The following is a 27,118-nucleotide window of genomic DNA, read 5'->3' as shown; positions in this document are numbered from 1 at the left end:
GACTATAATGCTGTTACCAAATTGATGAGGACACTGATCTCTTTCTTTTGTGTTTATCAAGCAGATAATTTAAGTGAAGCCCTGAAAAAGCTGAAGATAACATCCACTGATAGCACAGCAGATAGCTTGGAGGGATGCTTGGATTGTCTGCTTCAAGCTCTGGCACAAAACAGTAAGTTGTATGGACCTTTCAAATTTTAAATCATATGAGATCCGTGAATTAAAATGGGGCAGAAAGACTGACTCAAGCAGTAGAGCTAGATTAGCTCTGTTGAGTTTTGGGGGTTTTTAACCCGTATGTCTTCAACATTCCAGTAGCAATGGAGACAGTGACAGGTAAATACCTGAATACTTGGAACAGCTGTAGTCCATTTCTTTTTCTGAGATGAAGTAGAGCACTTACTTTTTAAATTGATCATTCAAGAAAAAAAAGAAGAGATGGAGAAGTAAGCCTGATAAGATGAAGAAAAGGATAAGGGAGCTGCTTGCTAATTCTGGTTGAAAGAGCATAGTTTCCCATTTGTAATGTCTTTCTCCTCACATTCCCGATCACAGATTTCTTAATTCCAGGAGTTTCAATTAGCAGAACTAGGCTGGATATCCAAAGATGGTCCAAGTTGGATATGTAGAATGTAACAAAAATGACATAAGAATGGAACAAGATGTCATTTTCATCAAAACCTTAAGAATGCTTATCCCACTCCCAGTACACAGAAGGGTAAGGTAAATGAAGATGACAGTTTATAAGTTGAAACTTACTTTTCTCAGTTTAATTTTCTTAGTGCTTCAGATTGTGGCAGAAGAAAAATATGTGTACAATTTCAGGTTGAAAAACTTCTCAGGATAGGTATAAGCAATGATTATTTTTTTTTATTTAAAAAAAGAGTCCTTTGGAAATATCAATACACTCAAGTCTTGGTTTTTTTTCATGTGATGGTATTCTACAAATTAAAGCCTTTTGGATTACTTGTGTAAAACATTTGATGAGGTTTTCCACAACTGAATATAAGCACCATCCAGTTCAAGTAAAAATTGGATTACAACAGCATCTGCATTTAATAGTAGTCTGGTTTTAATTCTCACTATTTGAGAAGGAGATTATCATCCAGAAAGTAATGAAATCTTTATGGTTTAGATCAACCATTCTTGGGAAGGTGCTGAATTTAATTATAGGGTTTATCCAATACTTTAATCCAACTTCCAATTTGATTTATTTCCACTGCTTTTTAGCCTACTACTTAAACAATAAGTACTACAAAGAAGATCATATGAAAAGTGACAACTTATTTGCGTAAATAACAGTTTGCTGTTTTGCCTATGAAGGTCACACAGCTGTGTCAGAGAACAAGTCTGGCAGTTGTGAAATAATTTTACTAACGTACAGCAAACTTACTGATCCTTCCTTGCAACCAAATGACTCTCTTCTGTCTCAGTCTAGGGCTTTGCTCTTCCTTCCAAAATCTTTTCTTTTCTAGATTTGTAGCTGTCAGATCAGATAAACAGACTATTAGGATTTTCACTTCTCTATTTGGGTTAGTTGTAGAAAATTTATTCTCTCCACAATTTCCCATGCTCTTTCTGTGTAAGTCAGTGACATGAATATGGCCCTGCTGAGCTGCCCTGTGATACATATCTCTACATATTTACATTTGCCCAAGACTGAGGGCAGCTGAAATAATGCACTGAAAATTAGATGGATCAGATAGGACAGGTTTTTTAAACAGGCTGCTGGTAACTTAGGAATCTGTGTATCAATGCTGTTTCAAGGGAGCTGGACGCTTCCATATCTAAGTTTTGCCAAATCTCTTTGGACAATAGGCTTTAGTTCTCAAGGTCATCTGATGATTTGGGGAATAGACTTCTGGCTTGAGATAATTTTATGAGAACACCAGTATATTTAAAAGACTTCAGAGATTAAGGTAAATTGCATCTAGTAGATTGATTCAACAAATTGATACTGAATCAGCTTTCTAAATGCTTTCTCAGCATTCATCCATTCAGTTAACATCTTAATACAGACTTGACTGATTGATTTTTAATTATAGTGCATATTATCATATATATGATAGCTAGTTATGAGAGACACACTGTACCTTTGTGCCTGTGTATAAATTATTACACAATAATAATGAGAAATCAAATTGTTTATATAAAAGTACACATTAATTGTAATGCCAAAATATTGCAAATAATATTTTGCAAATAGTTATTCTGCTCTCTTTTATTATATTTCCATGTGTATGATTAAATTAATGAAGTATACATTTATATTATAGTTAAGTAAATCATCATATTAATGTGAAAGAAAAAAAGCCATGCAAGGAAAAGTTCGTTTTAAGAAAATTTTATAGGACTGTGATTTTGTTGGGAGTTCATGGTAGCATTATAAATCACAGAAGTTAGTTTTATTCACTGCTTTAAGACTTGAAGATAAAAATACTATTTTGTCTTAGATAAAATTTAGTACATTACTAATATGCTAATGCAACCCACTCCCATCTACTGCCAGCCAAAATCAGTAGTTAAACCCAGTGATGCTATAACAAATTGATATTTTCAGTAAAGGACAGCTTCAGCTTTGCATACTGCATGTACACATGAATCTTTTAGTGACCATTACACTGCTTTTAATTGGTATCTGCATGCAGCATAGGTTTGTGGCTGCTGCAGAATGTTAAATTCCCTCGTCTCTAAGAGTACAGTGAAACTTATAGTTCCATTTATTTTGCATACAATATTTATGTTTTCATTATGTTAAAACATTACTTTCTTCTCATATTTTCTACTGTAGAGAAAGAGATTACAAAGTTACGATGAATATCATAATTTTTAATTTCTTTCTATGTAATCTGCTGTGTTTTCTTTTGTTTTTCACTCTCCTTCTCAAAAGTTATCTGTTGATAATCCTAGACAGGTGTAATGCCCTGGAACATGATACCTCCTGCCTGACTTAAGGAGCTATTCTGCCATTTGTCACACCAGTCAAATTAAGGTTCATGCACACACACATATGCTATACTACAGAAGGGTGAGTCAAATACTCAGCTGAAGTGAGCTAACTGCTGGTAAATATTTGGCAAGCCAAATTCAAATTGTTTTAACTACAGTTTGTCTAGGAGAAACTTGCATAGCTCTTCACATCTGAGACCTGGGTCTGAAAATCCTGCACAGATGGCTTCCTTAGGAGAAGGAAATACATGTATTTCCTTGTTTGGAAATACATATATTCCTATTTATGCAGATACTTGAGTTCTTGTCTGTCACCAGCACTTTTGTCTGAAGCCAGTCATATATGGTCTAGCTTGTGGCACTAGAGAAAACTGAGGAGGTTAAGATGAAAGAGGCAACAATGACGGAAGAGTAGGAAATAAACATGCATTAGAAATGCATTATTTAGAATAATGACATATCTCATTTTGTGTGGAGTTCCTTCAGCATTCCCAATGAACTAGCATATCTGGGGGCTTGACAGCCGTAAAGTTGCAGTAACATTAGTCAAGATTCACAGGTAGTGTAAGAGCTCCTTTCACCTCGGCAGATGTACCTCATTCACATAAGCTGAGATTCTGTCTGTCTTGCTCCTGAAAGAAAAACACAAATATTTGATCTCTGACCACCTGCAAGCACTCACCATCTGCTAAACTTCCAATAATTCAGATTTTTAAGGAAAGGCTGCGATACATGATCCATAAGCATTATTAGCAGCAAAAAAACAGAGCCAGCCATGCACTAAATGAATTACTGGCTTACATTCAATCAAGAGGTGAAAGTCATGTGTTCCATGTGTTTTCTTTTAACAACTGTACATTAAAGCAAGTTACTCCATTGTCTGCTCCATATAATCTGGATTCATTCTGTTGAAACACAGATTGATGTGTTATTGTCTAGAAAGAATTTTGCTGATCTGGAAGCAGACTCTTTACAGTGACATGGAGTGTAAAATGATCATAACAATCAGAAAAGGCACAAATCTCCTCAAAAGTATGAATAAGACATGTACAGAAGAAAAGTAATTTGAAAGATCATATGCTTACATTTCTGGAATGAAGTGAGTGAAGTATAATTGCTTTATTTTGTATCTCACACCCAAAGAAAAAGGTGGGTATATGCTACTATCAGATATTGGGAACAATTATACAATTGTCCTGTATAAGGAATTACAAGAGAAAATAATGTCGGCCATTATTTTCACTCAACATATACACATTTATATTTGTTAAGAGCCATTTCATAAATACTATGCTTATCAAAAAAGTGCTTTTATCCTAAGATCCCTAAATAAATGTTCACAAGAAAGGGGACTGCCTGAGAGAAAGCAAGCAAGAAGGAAATAGAGGTTTCTTAAACAGCAGACTCTCTGGGACATAATTATTGCAGCAACAACAAAAAAAAGTTAGTGCTAGTCCAGACATGCTGTGTTTCAGGTACAAGAAGTTACAGCAGACATAAATAACCCAGTTTTGATAAATGAGAAATCTGAAAAGTCTGCTGAGAATGTTATTTTTGGCTCTGCTGTACTCAGCGTAAGAGGCTGAAAATGCCCACTAATCCCAGCTTTCAGCACCTGGCTCTGAAAATGCCTGACATGTAGCTGAAATGCAAGGACTGGCACATGCATTTCAAATATTTTTTTACATACACTTTTTAGGAGACTAAGAATATGAGTTTACATGTTTGTGTGAAAAAATGGTTAAGCAAAATCACAACAATAAAGATAAGCTTATGTGAGAGGGCAAGGCCCCAGTTTTGAAAAGGATTTAGAAACATTGGAAGTATTTGAAATAATGCAGTTTACCTTTAAGAATGTGGCTGACTAAGATGCTCTATTTTCTACTTGTTGAGCTTTGCTGATACCTTGGTAACTCAAGGAATCATCACATGACACATGAAAATTTTAAATTCATGCTTGAAATCTCAGCATTAATCAATGGCTACTTTAAAGTGCCATTTTTCTTCCCATAACGCACACAGTTTGGTAAAAGTATTTTGCATTGCCTCAAAATGTGTATGCTGGAGCCATGCTTTGTTTAGAATATACCGGCTGTGTTGTATCAGGGAAAGTAACATAGTTACAAACTACCTGAGCAATTTCTAGTGAGCTTTTGCCATCACTTCCTGCTGTTCCAGCCTTCTGGTGTAGGGACCATGGGCTCATCCCTCCTACCTAAAGCTTCCTGTTCAGGTTTTCTCTTGGGAGTCAGCAGAGGGTTTTCTGAAATGTGTTTGTTCCTATTTGATGGCACCCCAGAGGAGGATGTGTTAGCATCTGGAGTGCTTAGGAAAATCTTGGCTATCTGGAGAAAAGGCAGATTCTTCACATTCATTTGTCAGTGGTGAAACTTTTCATTGAATGCCCTAAAACTTTGGTAGGCACCTGCTTTAACAGGCATCTAGTTTCCTCTCTTTAATTATTTTGGTTGATTTCTAGTTCTCACAACCATATGTTTACAAAGAGGTCATATTTCAGTTGGAAGTTCATTTTATTCTGTTCTTCATAGCCGTGGTTTCCAATTGTTGTTGAATTTAGTTAGTACTTGTGCTTCCTATATTTGATGTTCCTTTTTCTGATCTTCACTGGCCATAGAAGACGGAACCATTCCTCCACTGGAGCAGAAAAATCATGAAGAATTAAGAATGATATAATTCTGTAATTCAGGGCTTAACTGAAAAAAAAAAACCAAACCCTTGAAATTTTAAAATGTATTATTGTTGCTATTAATACCTTTAATTTGTAAAAGAAAAAAAATGAAGATTTACCTATTTTTATCTATTTACCTTTTTTTTTGGACACTCTTGATAGTTCTGTGTATGTACTTTTGTGTGTTCATTGCAGAGTCAGGTAGGCAGCTGTCTGCTTAACTTGTAACACTAAGTCCTGTCTGATTTCAGTGAACCCTCTTTAGCACACAGAGGATTAAGAAACAGTCATTTCATCTTTTGTTTCCACAGTCCTCTCACATTAGCATGAAACTATCTATCCTCCTGCTCCAAACATAGAAAAAATTAAGTTGTAGAACCTTTTGTCGTAGCAGTTATTCTAAGGCACAAACAACTGAAATCACTTTCATTTTTCCTGTTGGCTGGACCTCTTAAGCTTTCTCCATTCCCTTTCTATGAATGGAACATGGAGAAAACCCCCACATTTCAGAGCTTGCTCAAGCAGACATATTCTTAAACATCAGCACACTAACCTTTCTCTGTTTTGAAGAAATTGTATGAGCAGAATAAGAGTGAAATGATGCAACTGTTGTTTCATGCAGATTGTGGCCAACGAACAATGCTTTCCTGATTGTTAATGCTTACACAGTTTAAAGCTTAAAACAATAACTGTCTATAGGCCCTATTCTGATCCTCTAGCTTCTGAGCAGTTGTTTTGTATAAATTTAAAAAGAGCTTTCAGCATCCCTGCAGATTTAGCACACTTTACAAACATGCAACTGTGACAAGGCAGTGCATAAGCGCATCAAGAGAGCTTAGCACAACCAAGGGGGGTAGGCAGTGGTACTAATTGGATTAGTGGCCTATTAAAACAACTGCTAACTAGTAGAATTAAGTTCACTGACAAATAGCATTCCCCTGCTTTCTCATTCCTCTTTGATCTTTAGCATCTCGCTTTCTTAGCAGCAGTCTCCCTTCCAGGAGGATTTTTGATGCTCCTCGGGTGTGCCCTCCAGTGATCCCTGCTCTATGTCTCCCACCTGTGATCTTGGAAGGAGAAGGAGGCCACCCATGGATATATACTCAGACCCAGCAGGCACAGACCTGCATGTTAGTCCTGACATGTAAATGTCTCAGCCTGAACATTCGAACAAGCAGCAGACATTTATGGTGTTATCCATGAAGAGGAAATATGCAGGTGAAAGCTAGAACGTCCTCCTCTAATAAAATGAAAACTAAGCAGTATCATTGCTAACTGTCTACTGAAATTTATAGTTATTTGCTGAGATTAAAGTATTCTTTAGGTAGGTGGTGTCCTTAGCCTATGACAAAGATTTTAGGACTTTATTCCTGGTTTGTCTTGGAAACTACAAAAATATTAAGAGCAGCACTAAGGCATCATAGTACCTTGTAGGACTTGCTTTCTTTACATATTGAAGACATGAACTGTTTAGCTACTACTAAACCTTGATTCAGCTTCTTTGGAATTCAGTGGAGCGGGCATAATACATTTAATGTCTGTTCAAGCCAAGGGAGGGAGAGGGAGTAGAAATGAAAAATGAAGAATTGAAACTAAATGGATGAGTAACAAGGAATACAGTGGAACATAAAATTTTTATTTTAGAGGAAGAAGAGAAATGATAGAAGGGAGAAACAGATATAAAGAAAAATTTTTTGAAAAAAACCAAATAAACAAAACAAGCTAAATGTACGTGCTGAGTGGTTGGTAGGAAGCAGTCAAACCAAAATCCCACATCTCAGACCAGCAAGAAGTTCTAGCCTGCTTCTGACACAGATAATCTATTGTAACAGAGGCAGGGGTTCAAATTTAATTGGGCCAGCTCAGCCAATCAAGCCATTAAGCTTACCTGCAAAGATTTCTAGTCAAATGCCCTGCTAAAAGTTTGGGATCCTGATGAGTATTTTTTAAGAGGGAGTTTTGGCTCAAATAATGTGTTATAAAGTGTTCTTCTTTTTTGCTGAAGAAGGATTTTCATCTTAGCTCTTTTTTTTCATTTTAGCTCTTGGGCTGTTGCCTTGTCATGATGTTGTACACACATAATCCAGAAATGTTTCCTCATTAACAGCTATATATAATATATTTTTACAGTATCACTTTACTAAATCAAGGTGACTGCTTTTTATTGGACTGTCTCCCAGTAAACTGGCTTACCCTAATGATACTGCATGGTAATCACTGCTGCTTAGTGGGATTATACTTTACATAAATTCCCCTTAATAGTGATGTATTTAGTTAGTGCCAGATAGTTAAATGTTTATCCAAGTGTTAAATTCCAAGTGCTATTCATTGAATACACAATGTGCCAAATAAAGATTAACTATTATATTTTTTTCCTTTGCAGAAGGCATCATTGAATAGCAGTTCCAGATAATGGAATTGACACATCATTTTTTTTTAGATTGCCTCTGTATTGCATTTTCAAAAAGCAGGGCTTTTCTTTTTGCTTCTGTATTGCATTTCAGAAATGCAGAGGAAAACGCCTACCCTTTACCAAAAAAATTATATTTAGAGATCATGTAATTCACAATTTCAGGTCTGCAGTTTCATTCTTAGCTCTTCCCCAGTCCCTTATAACTTAAAAATGTGATCTCATTTAGATTCGGTTTTCTTTAAGCTACTCTGATAGCACAGCTCACTAAAAATACCAGCAGATGAAAAATTCCTTTGTGTGTAGACATACTCTTTCAATAAGCAAAGGGTGGAATTTCACAGCAGGCATTTCAGCTCACTTAAGAGCACTCTTAAGAAGTTGCTTAATAGGAACATGAAGCATTTCCTGCATATAAAATGATCAGCTTTCAAATTTAATTTGATGTTAATAAAATAAATCAAATTTGGGGAAGGGATTTTACTCCACAGGACTAGCATTTGTTTTATATTTTGATGAACTAAAGCATGAGAATACCCTTTTACCCTGAGACCTTTACTAAGTTCAGTCAGTACAAGTAAGAGAGGAGGCAGGGGGAAATGTCCACTGAATACAAAACACGAAGATGTGAGTGTATGACATTCCTACTAAGATGCCAGACAACAAACTTGGCACTGACATCAAACTCTTTCAGCAACCTTGCTACTGAAGTGGTTACATCCTGGAGAGGGTGAGTCAGAAAGGGGGAACAGCTCGGATAAATCCATCAGCTATGTGCCAGGGCTCAATACTGAATCCAGTTCAGAAACTCAGGGTGCCAAGCTGCCTAACTTTAATATTCTGCCTTGTGCTGTAACCTATTCAGGGAAGTGCATTTTTCTTCATTGAAGACAAAGATATCACGTATTTTTTACTTCATTAGTACTGCAAAAGGCTCTTCAATTGGTAGAATCTCGTCCTGAAATTCACTTTTTTGCTTTGTATGTGGCTTTTGGTGAATTTAATCATCGGGACTCATGCAGCTAGTTGATTGATAAATCTGTCTCTCCATCTGTCCTTCCTTCCTTGTTAGAGCTGAGATTTTAATTACAAACATCTGTGTACTGTCTCTTTCTTCGTTAAAAATAGGAGTTGAAGTTGCCCTGTAGCTGCTGACAGAGACAAAACAGAGCAAACACCATGATAGAAGCGTTAGTACAGCTAAGGGAGAATCCTCCCTCCTTGCCTGATAGGTGTCTAATTTCAAGAATAAGTGTACAGGCAGATTTAGGGATTTCCCCACATCAGGAGGGTCATGCCAAAAAGAAATCAAATGTCTACAGTTATTTTTATACATAAATTATTATTATTAAAGGACTTACTTTCCCCTGTTAAAATAACTCTTGATAATTGGAACAGACTCTTTGGTTAAGGTTTGTTAAGCAAAACCTCCTTTTCAGTGGTGCATTCTTTGTTTCATGAGAGCATATAATTTGTTCTTCTGAGGTTCTTTACAACTCACTTTTTGTGTTTTTGCAGCCAGACTAAAATCTTCACTTTGTGGCTTGAAAAATACAGTGGGAGGCTGTGGAGAGAGGGACAATGTTTCTTGAAGGAGGCTGTATATGGAGAGAGCATCAGTAATTACACTTGGTCATATGAACCTTCTTACTGTGGTGGTTAGGAGCATGTGCCAGTTCAAAAGATACCCCTTGTTCCCTTTCTTTCTCTTCCCTTCTGCCTTCTGAAAGAACAGATGGAAGGTTCCTTTCATGATATATGTGGTTCATCATTATTTATTCATGTGTTCATCTTTCTTTTTCTGATGAGAGTACATGTAGGAGGAACATTATCAAGCCAAGGTAAGTTTCTGCGGTAGTTCCAGTAGGTTTATAAAAAATCTTTGCAGCTAGAAAGACATGCATTTTTCAGAAGAATACGTGGCAAACACAGTTTGCTTAATAAAGAGGACCCTCACAAAGCTGTTTATTTATAATTCTGTGGTGTGAATCTCCACAACATGGGAATCATTGCAGTGCTAGCCACCATGACTGTAGGGTTACTAATAATAGTGTAACTTCAACTCATGGTTCAGAGGAGATAAGGAATGGCGAGTCTACAGCTTTCTTCTGCTAGCAAGGCACTGCTGAGAGATATGCCTTGTCTTTCCCTTCCCTCTTTCTGCCTTTTGTTTCACTTCAAGGTATACAAAATAATACAGAGAGGAGAAAAGAGTGAACAGAGGGAAGTGAAATTCAGAGGAAAGAGAGCTGACAGTGAAGAGAGTGTAGAATTTTAATTTGAAACACATTAGATTTTTTCCTGTGATTTCTGGTACTAATTAACCAGTCTGATAGCCACGGTGCTCAGCTCTTCAGCTCTGATCTGTGGCATTAAAGATTTTCCTGCCCACACCCTTAACTATTCTGACTTCAGGCACTGCAGAAACCACAAAAAGCAAGCATATTGACATTTTAATCACTCAGCTATGACATTAATAAGATTTTGACACTACGTGATCTGACATACCCTTTGTCTTGATATCAAGAGATACAAGGAGGCATCTAAAGCAGCAGGCTTAACCTTAGAGGGTTTTTTCCCTCCAGTTGTACTGTATTAGACTGTACAAAAGTGCTGCTTTTAATGCAGCATTATTACAGTCCTACAGTTTCTTTGCTTTAAGATGGGACAGCTCTAGTGGTGGGCTGATGTAAGCAGACTGAAAATCAGCCTTTGAAAGAAAGCATTTGAAACACAGATCACCACAGAGAGCAAAGTGATTATGAGATATGGTACCCTAATGTCAGGCTGTCTACATTGCTAGGTTTCTTTCAGACTCAAATGTACTGGATTTTAAAGGGATGCAGTTCTGCAAAAGGAATGTTGCCTGTAGTTTCCCTTTTGGCCAGTATAGAAAGCAGAGGAGGAGAATATGTGGTAGAGATTTGCCTAGGTCTTTCTTGCTCCTGGAGAAATTTTTTGAGTTTACATGCTCCAACTACAATTGAAATAGCAATTTAAAAATGACAACTGAAATAAGTTTCCAAAATAACTTACCCTAATAATTTACTAGGAAGCCCAGAATGAAACTAGCATGCAGAATATTGATATCCATAATGAAGACTACCTCTTTAGTGCATACAGACGGAGAGACAGGAAGCCAGGCAGGCTTTCTCCAGCCTCTGAAGAGAATAAATAAAGGCAGGAGTTGAGGGTTGCCTATGCTAAAGCAGTTTCTAATTCTCAGCAAACCCTACCTTATTTCTCCTAGAGCCAGGAAGTGGTGGGGGTACCAGCCCTTTGACATTACTGGTGTGTGGTCTTCCAGTCTCAGGTTCTGCAGAATCAAAAACAGCTGATGGTTTTTACAATCATAGTGAAAATACTACTATGTAAACGTAACAATCTATTGTCAGCTCCAAAGAATAACACCACACACACTTCCCTTCATTTCTGTTCCTATGTCCCTGTATGTTTTATGTATTTATACAGGATGTGTGTTATGTGAAGCTGAGCAAAAGGAGAGTCACACACAAGGCTGTTCACTCATGTTTTGTAAGTGAAGCAATTGTCCCATTTGGGCAATGTAAGAAATGCTTATATACCTGCAGCTGTGCTGAAATCATCTTCAAGACTTACAGCTTGGTATTCTCTTCTACAGACATGCATTTTAACACTTAGTACCTGAACTGAGTGTACAGTTGACTCTGCAGACAAGTAAAGGGTGCTTGAAGATCTTTGGACTTTGCAGGGCAGCCCAGTACATCATTTGCCTGTTGTCTTCCTCCTTTAAAAGAATATAAAAAATACTGAGCAAAAATGCCATATTTAACAAGGCATTTAGGTTTATAAATAAGACATCTTGTTCCAATTAAATTGCCCTTCCTTGTTTAAGCATTTCAAAACTCCAGAAAGATTGGTTTCCTATAACAAAAATGTCTGCTAATTACATGTGACTTACAAAATTAATTTGTATATTACAGCACATTCTTTTTTTTTTCCTTCTTCATTATAACTTTAATATGATGAACAGAGAATCCCTAGAAAAAATGGATTTTTTTTTTTTTTCAGATAAAAAACAGAGTAATGTGCATGAGGATGGAAGAGTAATTTTCCTGGCACATTCTTTTAGGATGCCTTATATGGAGGAACTACTATAAACTACTTGCAAAGATTTTGTGTCATACTCTCCTCTTTCTATTTTGAAACTGAATTAATTTGTGTATTACACCAGGTTTAAATTGTATGTGTTCTGCAGAGGAATAGAAGTGCTTACTTAGACTTGGAGTAGACAAGCTGAAGCACCCTGTGGCATTTTTTACACCTAAGGCAATTCCTGGCAAAAATGCCTCAGAGAGCACTGTGGGCCGACAGTAGTAATTCTTCTGCCTGATGCCAGAGTAATGTGCTTTTCCCCAAAATAATGATGTCTCAGCAGTCACCCAGGGTAGAGTAGAGGTAGGGGTGTTCTGCACTCACTGCTGGTCAAATTTTAGTCATCTTTTATGACAAGCAAAAGTTTGACATTGATACCCAACTGACTAATAAGAAACGTTAGGATTTTGGTTTGAAGGGATGGGTATGTGCTGGTGTGCTTCCTCTACTTCTTCAGAGTAAGAACAAATCACTGGTTGGTTCTCATCTGTGTGATCCCAGGTAGCTGATTTCCCAGTCTCTGAGAGGTCTGTCAGGGCTGTGCTTTTATTGGTGCTCACTTGCTTTTCTTAATAAATCAGGGTGTATCTGCTGCACACAACTTGCCTAGAGAAGCATTTAATTTTATTTTCCCACTTCTTGCAGGATATATTTAGTTCTACTTATGTAATTTATGCTTTGCACAGTAATGAGTCCATCAAACTGCAGACCAAAAAAATACAACTGGATACTGTATATCTCAGCAGCATGACAGGAGAAAATCCATTAATGTCTCCTGCCTGTTAATACAGATTCACATATATCCATATTTTGCATTCTGTACTTTGAGTTTTGAACTTAAGGGAGAGAGAAGATCTTCCTTAATACACATCTAGGATGTCTGGACTAGTCTTTAGTCCTGACATGATTTTGTCTAAATTCAGACTTTCATCAGGTGTGTCTATATCCACTGGAAAACATTACTACTAACTGTATGTGATATGTCAGAGTTTATAAAATCTTTCAAAGCCATAAGCTCCTTTACATTGTATATTTTGAGAGGTTTTGTCAGTGTATTTCAAAAACTGCAGCTAACTAGATAGCAGGTTATTAATAATTTGCACTTATATTATGCATGAGATGTTGAGATTACTCTTTACTGATGCCTAATCTGTTGGCAGTCAGATGTCATCATTGACATATTCTAGCTGAGCGGTCCTGGCCAAACACCAACATCCCAAATTGGAATTATATACAGAAATGGGAGGAATAACTCCAATCCAGACTTGAAGTTCTCTGTTTTTAGCCTGTGTTCTGTCATGTAGACATAACCAGCTCCCAGACAGTGAAGCATGTACGTACACTCTGTGAGCCACAAAACCCATGGGGTCACCTCTGCCAGGTTTGTGCTGGCTTCTGTTCAGGGGCAGCTTAAGTGGATCTCTCTCACTCTCAGAGGCAGCAGAGTGGTCCTGGGGCTGCCACAAATGAAATTCAATTGCAGCCCTGAGGGTGGGGAAGGGAAGGAGGGAGAGAAGAGAGGATGGTATGTTATTATCAATTTATGGGTGAAACACAGCCAAAGAGTGGTTGCAAACTGCATTCGGATGGATTTGTTTTGCTTTGCAGAAGTCATCAATTGGAGCATCTCACAGTAAACTCTGAAGAATGCAAATAACTTCCCTTATAAATGGCTTAAGAAGCCATGCTGCTTTCTGAAATGATAGCTGCCATCTAGTTGTACTGTGTATCACACTAATATTCATCTCAAATACTCCATTTTTGAAAGCGTTAGCAAAATGCATCATAGCATGTAGTACCTTGTCTTTGATGGCAGTTGAATCAATGTTGGTTTTCAGTTTGCTACAAAGCATTGCTGTTGGCCAGCAATGTTAGGTGGGGCCTGTTAGGGAGCAGCTGCACAATTCCTCTTACTACACACAGAAAGGGGAAAGCTTTTGTCAAAAATCTTTGATATCTACTCCAGGAAACTCACTGTTTTTTCCTTTCCATTCTACTGAGTCTGTACTGGAGCTACTCAGTAACTGAGTAACATAGAAGATATTTAATTGAGTTTAAAAGGAGTTTACAACCAGGATCATCTTAGCTCTCCCTCTTCTCCAGTTTCTGATTCCTACACTGCATTAAGCTGTACCCTAAACCGTAAGAACTTTCCCCATCATTCTCTGAACATTTCTAATAATTCATCTCTTCAAAGTGTCATTCCTTGACTTTCGCATAATATCTTTATCTGCTGCATATCACTTTATGACCTTTAGTCTTACTGTCTCTCCACTACTTTCCCCATGTAGGCATGAGTATGTATCTGTATATATTTATGTAACAGTCACCTTATAAAGGTCAATTGATTAGAAATGGCAAACCATTAAGTTCTATGAGTACATCAGATAAAATAAGTATGGTTACTGAACTAACAGTTGGCTTCTTATATGGGAAATAATGACTATCATAATTACTTTTGAGGAGACTTCCCTTCTGCTTTGCTTTCTGTTCTTCCCCAAAGCAATTTGATGCACAAGTCATTTTTGTGTGTTGTGTTTTTCAGATATGGAGACAAGTGAAAAAATCCAGAAAAGTGGAGTTCTTCAGGTGTTTGCAAGTCTGTTGACGCCACAATCGTCCTGCACAGCAAAAGTAGCTAACATCATAGCAGAAGTAGCCAGAAATGGTGAGGTTTTCTACAAGAACTTTTCTGCTGGAACATCTTCAGTTTTTCACCTCACTTGTCAGTATGTTTTACTTCATTTATGTTTTCATTTTATAGATTAGACACCTTTCATGTCCCTCCCTTCACTCTTTTTGTTTCATCTGATTTTTTTCTCTACTTTTTAATACAGTCAGAACAGCAGTTGGCTGCTGGAATTGGGAATTTCTTTTACTCTTATTTTCATTCCGTTTAGTTTTTAAGACAGTAATGTAATTTACTGGGCAGAAATAGCCCACCACTGATGAAATAGATTTCTATATGAAAAGCATGTAGAAAAAGAGACGTGCACAATGTATGCAGCCAGTTATGCGTAGGGCCCATGGTTACAGCAGTAGCATCTATACAGGTGGTTAAGGGATCATTTCTTTGGTCTGAGATTTGTCCTAAGATTGTAACCATTATGATACCACACTAAAACCTATTAGTCCTACCTAAAGAGCAGTATATGTGTTAGAGTAAGAGCCCAAAGTCCCAAATAAGAATCAGGTCCATTTTGGTATGTATTATATACCTACAGTATATAACATCAGAGGTAATCAAAAAACTATTTAAATTTTTCTTTAGATGGGATTATCTTAATGCTTACCCAATACCTGTATAGCTTGAGCCCAGAAGAATGGCTTCATACCTGCAAGCAGATGCTGTGGGCAGACCCTGTGATGAGGGCAGAGAACATTTGTGGCTGACTTTTCTCTCCTGGACTTGCTGCTGTCACAGCTGTAGAGGCACAGATTCCATTTTGGACATTCCTTGCCCACAGGCCAGAAGGAGAAAAGTAGAATGTTTCTTAACTGCTGTCCTGGCAGCCTTATCCCTCTCCCTTTGTAAACTCTCATGCTGATGCCCCTTGAGGGAAAGGGCTACATTCTTGCTGACTTCTTTCACATCCCATTTCCACCTTTTCTGAGGAATCACAAACTACAGCTTCTTACTGATACCCCCCTGGTGACCTCCACATAATTTACTGGTTTTAAGACTGAGCTATTTATGTTTATTCAGAAATAACACTAATGAGAAAAGAAAAGAGATATGTTTCATTTTTAAGTGTTAAAATTATTTAGATAAACAGCCAATAAAAGATGTGTACATAGAAATTTAAATTTAGAAACTTTTCAGAATGATAGAGATTTAGGCAAATATATCATGTTTTGTTTTCTGTACTTAATGAATGAATAATAAGTATTTTTAGAACAACACTGTGAACCATGTGTCCTCACAGTTGGTCCTTTTAGCTCCTACCCAAGAAGGGAAAAGTTAAGAATAAAATCAATGTTCACAATAGCTAAACTGATTACTGTATTGTTTCCTCAAAGATTTCCTTACAAAGCATTTTAGCCAGTATCTGAAATCACATATGAAATGTCTGAATAATTTTTAATGTGTCCTTTTTCCTGACGGTTTTTAAAATGATGCTTTATGTTCACTCTCAGAAAAGCTGTCATTTTACCTGGTTCATCATACAAAATAGCTTTTGTCTTTTCCTCAGAGTCATTAGCAAGTGCATCTGGGACCTCTGTCAGCCAAGGTTAAAGAGAAGGTATTCAGAAGGTATTTAAGGTCCCAGTGCTTTCAAAGCTGAGATCAGCTGGGTGTTTCTCATTAGATTCTAATCCTGTTAAAATCGTTGTTTAAGCATGATAGCAGGGAATATCTCATTTGAATTCTGTTGTTTTCTTTGTTTTATTGCATAAAAATACAAGAGTTTAATGCTTACATTGTACATCTTTTCAACAAACTTCAGGGTACATTGAGAAATTTGTGTTATTAACATTCAGTGGATAGTAAGCATTGAACCCATTCCCTGAGTGGACATGCCATGCAGTGCTGCCAGAACTGGGAGCAGATATTGTGATTTTAGATGCTACTGATACAAGAGCATCTTTTCCTTTCTCACTTCTCATTTTCCTCTTACATTCCCCTCATCTGATCATATGCACACACACATCTGATCACACCAAATCTCTCTACTTGCCTTGGTGGCTTGGCCATGTTTCGTCTTTTCACCTCTTCATGCTCTGCTGTTTCACCTCTTCTGCTCACATGACTCTTCCTCCTCCCAGCTTGAGCTCATATTTGTTTCTCCTATTTTAAACTCCCTTCAGTCACTCATGTTTCTCCAGCTACAGCCATTTGCCTTTCAACTGTGAGCATGAAGGCTCAGATGGACTTGTTACATGGAGTTTCTCCCTCCACTGTGGACCTTTTAAACTCTTTTCCAAGATTTTTAGTCTTGTCTTCTTTGCCAAGTGCAGGAGTGAGGGAACATCATCTTCACAGTCCATAATACTACAACACAATTACATTTCATTTTCAAAATCTTGTCCTTCTTTTGGTTTATGTTACTCTGTCCTCAGGGGTTCTCTTCCTAACTTCTTAAGCAATTCTTTGCTATTTCCTTCAAGGGATCTGCTTCATTCCTCTCCCAGGACGGAAACCTTTTCCCAGGTGGAAACCTTTTAAGGACTCTGTTCTCAATTACTTTCTCATTCTTCTATTACTTCTGTGTAGTATCAGCTGCAAAAGTTGTTGCAGTTACATCTTAGTTCCTGTTTCATAGATCTGTTTTGATACATATGGCACCACTTCTTTTACTTCTTGCTCTTACATGACCTGGATAAATACAAGTTTGCTCAGTGTATTGACCAGTGATTTTGTTGCTGAAAAAGCTTATGCTCATTGCAAATGGAGGGAGGGTGGAAGGAAGGGTTTCTTACTCCTTTTCACCACACGAGGAAGAACCTAAACAAACAGCAGAACAGACTAAGACCTCTCAGTCTGTTAGGAGAGAATAAGTTTCATTTCCTGATACAGACTAGGAGAAAAGAAAACTACCTGAGTTTGATGAAGTAAAGACTATGGTAAGTTAATGGGTGTAAAGGAAAGTGCTGAATGGATAGCTGAGGAACAGGGAAGAGTTTTTACAGGCAATTGAGAGGAAGATGCTGAGAGGACAGGGAAGACAGAGAAAGAAACTAAATACATCTAATAAAGAAACACTGCAATGAAGTCAAAATTGGGCGGTAAAGAAATATACTGAATGTTACAAGGACATGGAAAGACCGGTTTTCAAGATCAGATGTATCTGATATTTGTTTTGTTCACCATCTATCACACTATAGCATCTAGCCACAGTTCTAAAATGTTACAGTACCTTAGGAAGGTGGGTTAACTGTGCTCACAACTATCTTCTCTTGGAACTGTGCAAGTGTATAAATATTGCTGATTCTTCTTAATCTGCGTGTTGATGTATCAGGGTTATATCATCACATGAGAATTGCTTACCTCTGACAATTCTTTAGCTAAAATAACACTGCTGGATTAAATACAAAAGAGAATAGATTTTGTAGCTACCAAAACATCAAAGAACATTGTAATAGGTGCAACAAAAGGAGTATTTGAGAAGCTGTATTCATACTTCAAGCATTGTGTGAAATCTTTGAGTTATTGGCATGAGGAGTTCTGTTGATCCAGAATCAGAAAAATTTTCTTATCTGTTCTTAGGGGGATTGTAGACTCTGGTTCATTCTGCATCATAAATGAGCAAGTAACACAAAGGTAAACTTACTCTGAAAGATCCAGTATTGTTTAGGGTCAGGAAGAGACAAAACTTGCCCCTCTACTCAGCCCTGGGGAGGCAGCATCCTGATTACTGTATCCCATTCTGGCTCACAAGAGAGACCTGGAGCTCCTGGAGCAGGTCCAGCAGAGGCCACAAAGGTGAGAGGGAGCTGCAGTATCTGTAACAATGAAAGGCTGAGGGAGCTGGGCCTGTTCAGCCTTGAGAAGAGACAACAGTGAGAGGACCTTACCAATGTATGAGGAAAAACTTCTTTATTGTATGGGTGACAGAACAGTGCAACAGATTACCCAGAGAGGTTGTGGAGTCTCTTTCACTGCAGATATCCAAGAACCATCCTATGCCCTGTGCTCTAGGATGACCCTGCTTAAGCAGGAAGGTTGGACCAGATGAGCCATTGCAGCCTCTTTCAATCTTACCCACTCTGTGATTCTGTGATAAACTGCAGTTCAGAACAAATCAAAAACATACTGACCATTTCCCTTACAATACTACATCTCTAAAGGGTGCTCTGTAGTAAACTGTGAAATAACACTGGTGTTACCAGGTGGTTCCTCCTATAAATCACCTTTTTAAAATATGCAGCACAGTGCCTGCTGGTTGTATCTCCTTCTGGAGGACAGCCCTTTATGTCTCTGACACCAGGATAGTTCCCTATGACTTGCACAGATATAAAATAATTCTCTGGTTCTCTGTGGTATTGCAGGAAGGAAGGGCAGAGAGCTTAGCAGTGGATGGGTCCTCTACCTTTCCTCCCACGGTGGGCATCCTTTAGATTGTGGAAAGCTCTTTGGGCTCACATAAACACTTGTATTTCTCATTCTCTTTTTCTGTTCTTTTCTTCACATTCCAAATAAAAGCCTGTTACTGAGATTATTCTGGGGGGGTTTTTGGTTGGGTTTTTTTATTCTGTTAAAGCAAAAACTTTTCTGGAATTCTAATTAAGGCACTAGAGAGTAAAAAATGCTGCTCTAGAATACTAGTTTTGAGTCATCTTTTGTGTTATTAATAATTCTAGTTTACGTTGAATTTGTTGTGAATTCACTGTTCTTTTCAGCACTTCTTTGTGATGCTAAAAATATGCTTAGTCTGAGCTATGTTAAATTAGTTTCCATGGAAGTCAATTAAATATCCTTAATTCCTTCTAAATTAGCAAATAATGCAAAGAATTAAGCCCAAATCCTGACTTGGGTTTATTCTCTAGAAGTGTGCATGAGAATTTACAGTTTGTCTCTGCATGGGTTGGGGCACACAAAAGGCCCAGTTGCCAGGCCAGTGTAACTGGAATTGATGAAACTGGGAATAGCTGGCCTGGCATTAACAGGTTTTGCTTTATTTGCAGAATTCATGCGGAACCCCTGTGTGGATGCTGGGTTGATCCCTCCCTTGGTGCAGCTGTTAAACTGCAAAGACCAGGAAGTATTGCTTCAAACAGGACGTGCCCTGGGCAATATATGCTACGATAGCCGTGAGTGTTGAAATCTGCTGTATTTTGCACTTGCTCTTGTGGAAGGGGAGTGTTTCTGTGTTCTGTATATTGTGTGCCCCAGGGTCATTTTCCTCTTTTCTTGGTTTTAATATGCCCCATGATTCTGGTGACTGGATGAAAAAATTGAACATCACACTTTCATAATGCTTTTGTGACAGATGAAAACACATTTTCAATATTGTGATACAGCTGGATATAAGAACAGAAAGGTTTTCTGATTCTGGGTTTAGTATTTTTGGTTTTATTTTCAAACATAATGAACTAGGTTTTCAAGGAGAAGTTGCTACATATGCAGAGGCACTGAACAGTTAATTTTTCCTCAAACAGAATGTGTTGGAATGGAACAGAGTCAGAAGGGAACACTCACATTCTAACCAGTCTCAAATCTGTGCAGAGCTGCATATGTGGCTGAAATGATGCCTGAGTTATGTTGCTGATTCTCAAAATTCCTATGTGGCCAATCAGTTGCTCCATGATTACATATTAGTATTTTTGGTAGTCAAGGGTTGAGGGGGGGGGTGGGGATATAGGTGAGGTTTTTTTGCTTTTTATGTGCACAATAAATTTTACAATGAGATGCAATTGAATTTTGAAATGCAATTATGATTGCATGTGCTGATTACATGCCTGGGTGTGTCATCTGCAAAACCAAACCAGCAGCTGCAGTGTTTTGAAAATGCAGCCTCATTATCCCTTACTTCAAAATTTTGAAAAAAGCCAGTGTCCCAATAAATATGGTGCAGAAGCAGAGACACCAGGAACATGTTGCACATGAAGGAATTATGGATGTCTGCAGATGGGATGTGAGATGAAATTGTAAAATCATTTTGTTATCCTGAGAATTTATGACTTATTTTAAATGGTGAGAAATTTTCTGCATACTGTGTTGCATTTACCAAAAGTTCTGCTGTATGAATAATGACTGTAGCCTTTCTACTTGCTACTTTTTTTCATCTGAGTTCAAAAATTTACATTTTATGTTGTTTTAAATTACCTTGCCTTTGACCTCAGGGAAGTTGATCATATATTGGCATTTCCAGTTACAGACAACTACTGCTTGAGGATGTTAATGTATAATTCTTTCATTTAGGATTTTTTTTAAGGTGACCAATCAACTGAACAACTGCTTCCCCATGGAAACTTCATGTAGAAGCTGTTAAGCTTCCTATAACATAATTTATTTACTATATTCTGTTTCAGGATTATGTATGAGATCAAGGCCACTCTCAGGTGGACTGAGAGTGGTTTATTTCATATAAGCAAAATCTGTGTAACTGCTCATGTCATTATTTTTCATCCCACATTTTTTCATGAAATACAATAAGGACACACAGAAATGGTTTTGTAGTGTGAGGTTTTGTGAACTACTGCTGGCTTTTACAGTGCAGAATTTATGCTATACAGAAAACTGTATTACTCACCTTGTGTTGTCCTTCTGTGGAGCAAAGCTGGCACTGAGAAAATCTACAGTAGGCAGTGATGTGTTCTGTGTGCCATGTGTTGTCATGCTCCTGTGGGAGGACAGTCACTACCTTCCCTGTGTATTTGAATAAAATTAATGAGTAAAGTGTAATAAAATGTGACAAAAATCAAGGTTAGCATATTGGATTTGAGTTGGCTTAGTTGTCACATCCACCCTATCTGACATTTTCTGTTAACTTAATGTATAATTATTAAATAGTTATGCACTCTAGCCTAAATTCCTATTTAGGACAAATAATTTCACTATGCTTATTACTAGAAAATTTAAAATATTTCAGTTTTTTACTATTGGTTTTCCCTAACAAGGAGATATAATGTTTAACAAAGACAAGATGTGGAAGCTGGTAGCTCTTAATTAAAAATGCTACATATCAATTGTATTTATATTTCCAATTGAGACAAAAGCATCTGTTACCCTTCTGGTAATTGTGATTTGTATAAGAACTTGAAATACATCAGTAACTATATTTTTCCAAATACATGAACTTTTTTTGCACTTCTACTGCCCATGTAACTGTAACATGCATCAATGAGGAATGTCTCTAAGTCCTAAATCATTGTTAGGCTAAGCCTATACAATAAAGCCCATATTGGATGGCTCATAGCAATATTTCTTTATATTGAAAGTCCAGTTGTCCTGTTTTTCATCCCAGCAAGCATGCATCACTTCGTTTAGTGATATCTTGTGCCGAAATGAGTTCATCAGGTCTCTGTTTCTGAGAGAAGTTGGCATGGTGCAGGATAAAAGCTGTGGGACAAACAGCTGCTTCTGCAGGGCAAGCCCCTTAAAACTGACCATGAAGAGGTGAAGGATTGCCTGAATTGTTTTTCCAAAGGAAAATGGCAGTGGTTCCTCAGTGTTCACAGATCCCAGAGCTGCTGCATGAAGGCAAGACCATTTCCCCATAAATTCAGGAGTGGCTACTCCTGGAACACAGCTGCTATGGAAAGGTAGTTCATGACTAAGTCCCAGTGCTGAAAGAGATTTAGTACCTTGCACAGGTTAAAGGGGAATTACACTTGGCCAAAGACCTCACTGAACAGATTCATTTCCTCACAGAAAACATGAAATGAAAACCTGTTAACTTACTGATAAACTTTTCTTGTCCATTAGGTTTGAGATAGACATGTTATTGTCTGGGTGCTCATCTGTATTAGCCCTCAAAAACACTACTTAATTTCCTATTTGAACATGGAAGAAAATACTGAGAATTAAATGCATTGCATGGAGTTAAAGGGAAAAAAATAGGTCAAACTTATACCAAGCAGCCTTGAGAGCATCCTTTTCAAGTATTTGTTTTGAAGAAATCTATGTTATGTGAATTGCTGAACATGAAGAATACAGGCAAATATAATTGCAAAGCAGGGTAGAAGGACGCTTTGTTAGTACTAATGAGGTTTCTGATCTCCCAGCCTCCCTCTTATATGCAGAGATGCAAGAAACAATTGAGGCAGATAAAAAGATTTTAAGTCAGAAGTAATGAATTGCAGACTGTCAGAAGCAAGTGTATGCAGATTGTTCAGTGCAGCTGTACAGTTAAAAACAGGTACGTTATTGCACATTCCTGTACAGCCTGTAATTGTTCTACACACTTTATCTAGTAAATGCCACATACACCTCAGCCCCCAAATTTTCATCAAAGCAGAAAATGCAATGTAAAGAAGTGGAGATATGATGTCTCCTCTTCCCTCTCCTGCTTTCTCTGCCACTGTATCTACAGCCTGTACCAAGTACAGCTTCTTGTACTTCCAGATCCCCAAACAACAGAGTCTTTGGCCTCATTCATGGGCAGAATTTTATCAGAGCTGTATTATTAGGTACAAAGCTCCTAGCCCATTCTTAATTTTTGACCACCAGTTATGTGGTTTTGCTTATAATCAAAGATCCATTCTTAGGAATTGTCCAATCAGAGCATAACAACTATCCTAGCTGCTTCACCACTCTTCATCCATGAGTCAAGCTATAGGTACCGTTCTACTGTCTGTCTGTCCATCCCCTCCTGTTGTTTTTCCTGGCGCTCTTTCTTTAGTAAGTTTGTTCTTTAGGGGGCATGACAGGGGTACAGATGTTACAAAGAAGGGATACCTCCCAAACTCTTCTAAGTTCTCCCTGCACCTTGGCTCCTCGTATAACGTAAATATCTCATCTCCATTATTTGGAAAAGGTTATGTTTAATAATGGTTCTTGCTGCAAAAACAATGTCTTAAGTCAGTGCAGAATGGCTAATTCTGCTGTAGAAAAAGCCTAAGAATTATTTGCTCCAATCAGCTCTGGCCTTTGGGATATTAAGTTAAAGAAAAGCATTATCCAAATTGCACCTCGTGATCACGTAATGAAGATTCTGTTGATTAGTACACCCTCGGCTCTCTCTGGTGGCTTTTTTCACAGTAGACTGGGAAGAGTCTGGTGACTGGTCTCATGTGGCTGATCAAGTGCATGGGCAACAGAGAAATTGAGACTACAGTTTTCAACTTAGGCCTTGCTTTCTTGCAAGACCAACAAGAAAATGTGGGAGAAAGACAAAACCTGTCTGTAGCCAGCTCTCTTTCCTACTCTGACACTCCCCACACCAGTGCAGTTTGTCTAGATGAAAGATCAGGCCAATCTAATAAATTTTATCAAGAATTTTAATGAATGATGATGCTATATTAAATTTGTATTATTTTCTTAGCAAATAACAGCCTCACAATATTTTTATCATGAAGTTTGTGATGCACGTGCTATCTTAATCTCAGCAATCTTTCCACAGGTAACTTGTCAAATACTTCAGTTCTGAACTGATGGACAAACTGCTTTCCTGTGTTTTTATATAGCATTGTGCACATGATAGAGGCTGCCATACTTATGCTATGAAAGTGGTAATTCTAAGAGGAAGTGAAAGGCTGACATGTTTAGAACCTGATTCAGAAGCCATGCAAAGTGGAGGGAGGCATTCTGATTGACTTCAGTTGAGATTAGTTAGGCTTTTACCCATTAGAAAATAATTCCTTCTTTCTGTTTGGAGTATTCACATATTCTGAAAGCTAGCAAAGGGAAGTAAGCTCTCCATATAGCTTGTAGCAGAAGTGAAAAATTTTCCATTCTTCCCTTCCCTAATATACAAATTAATGGTAGTGCTTAGAGACCTCCTTGTGTAATCCACAAGTTACTTCTTTTTGTACCACAGCCTTGTTTCTTCATGGAACCACCAGCTTGGGTAGATGTTCTTAGCAACCATATTTGGTATATAAGGATCTTACAGAGCTGTGAAGAAGCTAAAATGCCAGCTTATTCTGTAAAGGCTCTCCTCTGACAGCTGCTTATCTACCTTTCTCAGCAGGAGATTTATTGGGTCCTTTTTTCTTTTCTCAATCTGTACATGTCTTTGTTATCTATGCAGTCTTACATCAATACAAATTGATGGCAAGACTCCTAGCTGAATTTTCAGCTATGTGGCCTTTCACATAAAACCAGATCCCTCTTCATCTCAGCCTCAACTCCAGAACATGAACATTTTATCACTTTTTGTTAAAAAGATCTTATACATGCTATAAATTCTGTAAACTCAGCTGCCTATCTTATAAGAATGTACAGATCTGTTGCAGGGATCTGCCAAGAAAGGCTAAGCACAAAAATAAGAAACAGCTCAATTGTACAGTTGTGTTCTCTCAGGAGAAACTATTCATTTCAGATCTACAGGAGAAAATCAGATACTTTAAAATAAAGCATACTGGAAAGAAGTCAAATTCAATTTTGTTCAAAAAACAGCATAACCTTTTTCATTACCATATGGAAAACCAGCAGAATCCTAGAACACAACTGATCTTGATAATGGTACACTACTGGCTAATCATTTTTATGAAGGTCACCCTGATTCATGCAGCTAGGCAGCATCTTACCACTATTTTTCACTTATCATTGTACTGGATCCTACCAAATGCAAATGCCGCCTACTAAGCTGTTTCCCGAGAAATACCGTGAAATCAAGACCAAGTCTTTAAATTGTCGCTTGAAAACTGACTGTTTTGCTTGAAGAGAATTCAGATTCAAGGTTTTGATTGTACAGTAATAGTGCTTTACCTTTAGATCTGTCCTCTCTGAGGGATGCCACAGTCTTAGAAAACTATAGCATTTTTACTTTAGAAGTCCTTGACAGTGCAGGTTTTTCTCCAAGGCTCTGCACACAAGTATTGCATCAGCTAGAAACTAGAGTGTATGTATATATACACACATATACTTCCTCAGTAATACTGAGTTCTTACTAGCAATTAATCATGAATGTTCTTAGGAAGCTGTTAAACAATATTAGTCTAACTTTTTATTTTACAGCTGGCCTGAATTGAATCAGAATGATGAGGAAATCTTTCTAGATCATCAGAAAACACATTTGAGAGGTGATGCAAAACCCATGAGTTCTCAGGCTAGGTTCCTCCTAGGCTTCATGATTGGAACAAATAGCGCTGACCCCAAACACAGGACTTGCCTCAGTTGTTTATAGATCCCAGGTCCCCTTATTACTTTTTCAATTATTGGAATAATTGTCTTTCTTTTTCTAGCAGGAAAAGAAAAGTACCCTGGTGGAATCCGAAAATATGGTTTATGGTGAATTCTTCAGGTTTTGTTACACATTTTCCTTCTTGGGATTTTCCCAATATACTCCAAATCCCCATGGGTTTCACATCTTATGGGACTGCTCCTCTGGCTGCTTTGGTGGAGACCCACAGCTCATTTGGGCTCCTTTCAGCAGCAGCCAGCAGCACACCTCTGTTCTGCACCAGACTGTGACCATGCCATGCTCACTTCACACCCTTCCTTTTGGAGAGTGTGAAGCCAAGAGACAGCATTGCACTGCAGGCCTGGGAGCAGGAATTCTAAATTAATTGTGGTGTGCAGGTCTATTCTGTTACTAGCATGAGATGCTATAAATGCTATTTACCAGTGTAGAAAAACTGCCTGCTGTTTTACTCTGTAATTGGGTTCCATGATTTATTTCATGCTGTATGAAATACTGAGCTGGCTTCAGTTCTGCCTTACACTTTCATAAACCTAGAGTAATTTGTTTGACTGCAATGGAATTACTAAGGAGTTTCATAGAGTTATAAAATCAACTGAAGAGTCTGCTGTAAGCATATTGCATATGAAACAGAAGGCAAAGGAAAAACATTCAACTTTGAGGACCTTTACCTTTCTTTAGTGTATCTAAGTAGAACATTCTCTTCTTCTCTAAGCTGGCTTCTTCAATTTCAAACAGCATTCAGTTTGTAGTAGTAATTACTAGATTTTAATTACACACTGAAGTATCCTTGGAATCCAGAACAAATTACTTGCCAGTACTGAGTCTAGTAGTGTTGTATGTCTTGTTGCTGATAAAAACATTTCTTCTCCTATATTAGAATCTCGAATCAACTAGTAGCATTTGACTGGAAGCTAAGTATTGAAGTCATGAGCAGTAAATTCATCGCTGTTCTTTTGTCTGAAACCAGAAACACATTATTTTTCGTGTATTAATATAAGATAAATAGGACTAATAAGCAAATGTTATTGAAATTAAATTGTGGCCTTGAATCCGGCTTGCATTTGTTTGCTACCTCAGCACGGCGTTAGGGAGATTGCAATACCTGCACACTTAACCTTTCCCATCAAATGTTCTGCCAAGCTCCTGACTCTGTAGACAAAAGAAATCACAAAAGAGATTAGGGCT

General features: G+C 37.7%; 2 protein-coding genes across 11 annotated transcripts in view; one reads left to right on the top strand and one right to left on the bottom strand.

The window, feature by feature from the left end:
• The window catches only part of RAP1GDS1 (Rap1 GTPase-GDP dissociation stimulator 1), a 90,231-nt gene that overhangs the window by 31,951 nt on the left and 31,162 nt on the right, over positions 1–27,118 (top strand). For 3 of the 10 annotated variants that reach the window (XM_086888422.1, XM_086888417.1, XM_086888419.1), the window contains exons 2-4: positions 65–172; positions 14,728–14,911; positions 19,809–19,934. In XM_086888422.1, coding sequence (XP_086744548.1) covers positions 14,848–14,911; positions 19,809–19,934 — 190 coding nt within the window. In that variant the 5' untranslated portion in view covers positions 65–172; positions 14,728–14,847. Of the gene's footprint in view, positions 1–61; positions 173–14,727; positions 14,912–19,808; positions 19,935–27,118 lie in introns of all 10 variants that reach the window. The other 7 variants (XM_086888414.1, XM_086888416.1, XM_086888413.1 and 4 more) reach the window with 5 other exon arrangements.
• On the bottom strand, positions 8,464–27,082 carry LOC147653101 (uncharacterized). The gene is made up of 11 exons (XM_086888425.1): positions 27,036–27,082; positions 26,602–26,890; positions 21,377–21,492; positions 18,455–18,626; positions 16,862–17,628; positions 15,518–15,638; positions 11,712–11,814; positions 11,285–11,364; positions 11,085–11,209; positions 9,550–9,612; positions 8,464–9,199 (listed from the first exon to the last, which is right to left on the bottom strand). Exons 5-9 carry the CDS (start codon positions 16,876–16,878, stop codon positions 11,159–11,161), a joined length of 372 nt encoding a protein of 123 aa, XP_086744551.1. The 5' UTR covers positions 16,879–17,628; positions 18,455–18,626; positions 21,377–21,492; positions 26,602–26,890; positions 27,036–27,082; the 3' UTR covers positions 8,464–9,199; positions 9,550–9,612; positions 11,085–11,158.

The sequence above is a fragment of the Cyanistes caeruleus genome, chromosome 5 (assembly GCF_971803275.1).
Source record: "Cyanistes caeruleus chromosome 5, bCyaCae1.hap1.1, whole genome shotgun sequence".
NCBI lineage: Eukaryota > Metazoa > Chordata > Aves > Passeriformes > Paridae > Cyanistes > Cyanistes caeruleus.
The sequence above is the reverse complement of the archived record's forward strand: the minus strand, read 5'-3'. Positions and strand labels throughout refer to the sequence as shown.

What these genes read in the sequence shown, in the direction of transcription:
- LOC147653101 (XM_086888425.1), bottom strand. An exon ending in CCCACAGCATCTGCTTGCAG is followed by an intron (nt 11,815 to 15,517) that starts GTATGAAGCCAT and finishes ATTCTTTTAAAG; the next exon opens with GAGGAAGACAACAGGCAAAT. An exon ending in CAACTGTACACTCAGTTCAG is followed by an intron (nt 11,365 to 11,711) that starts GTACTAAGTGTT and finishes TTGATTCTGCAG; the next exon opens with AACCTGAGACTGGAAGACCA.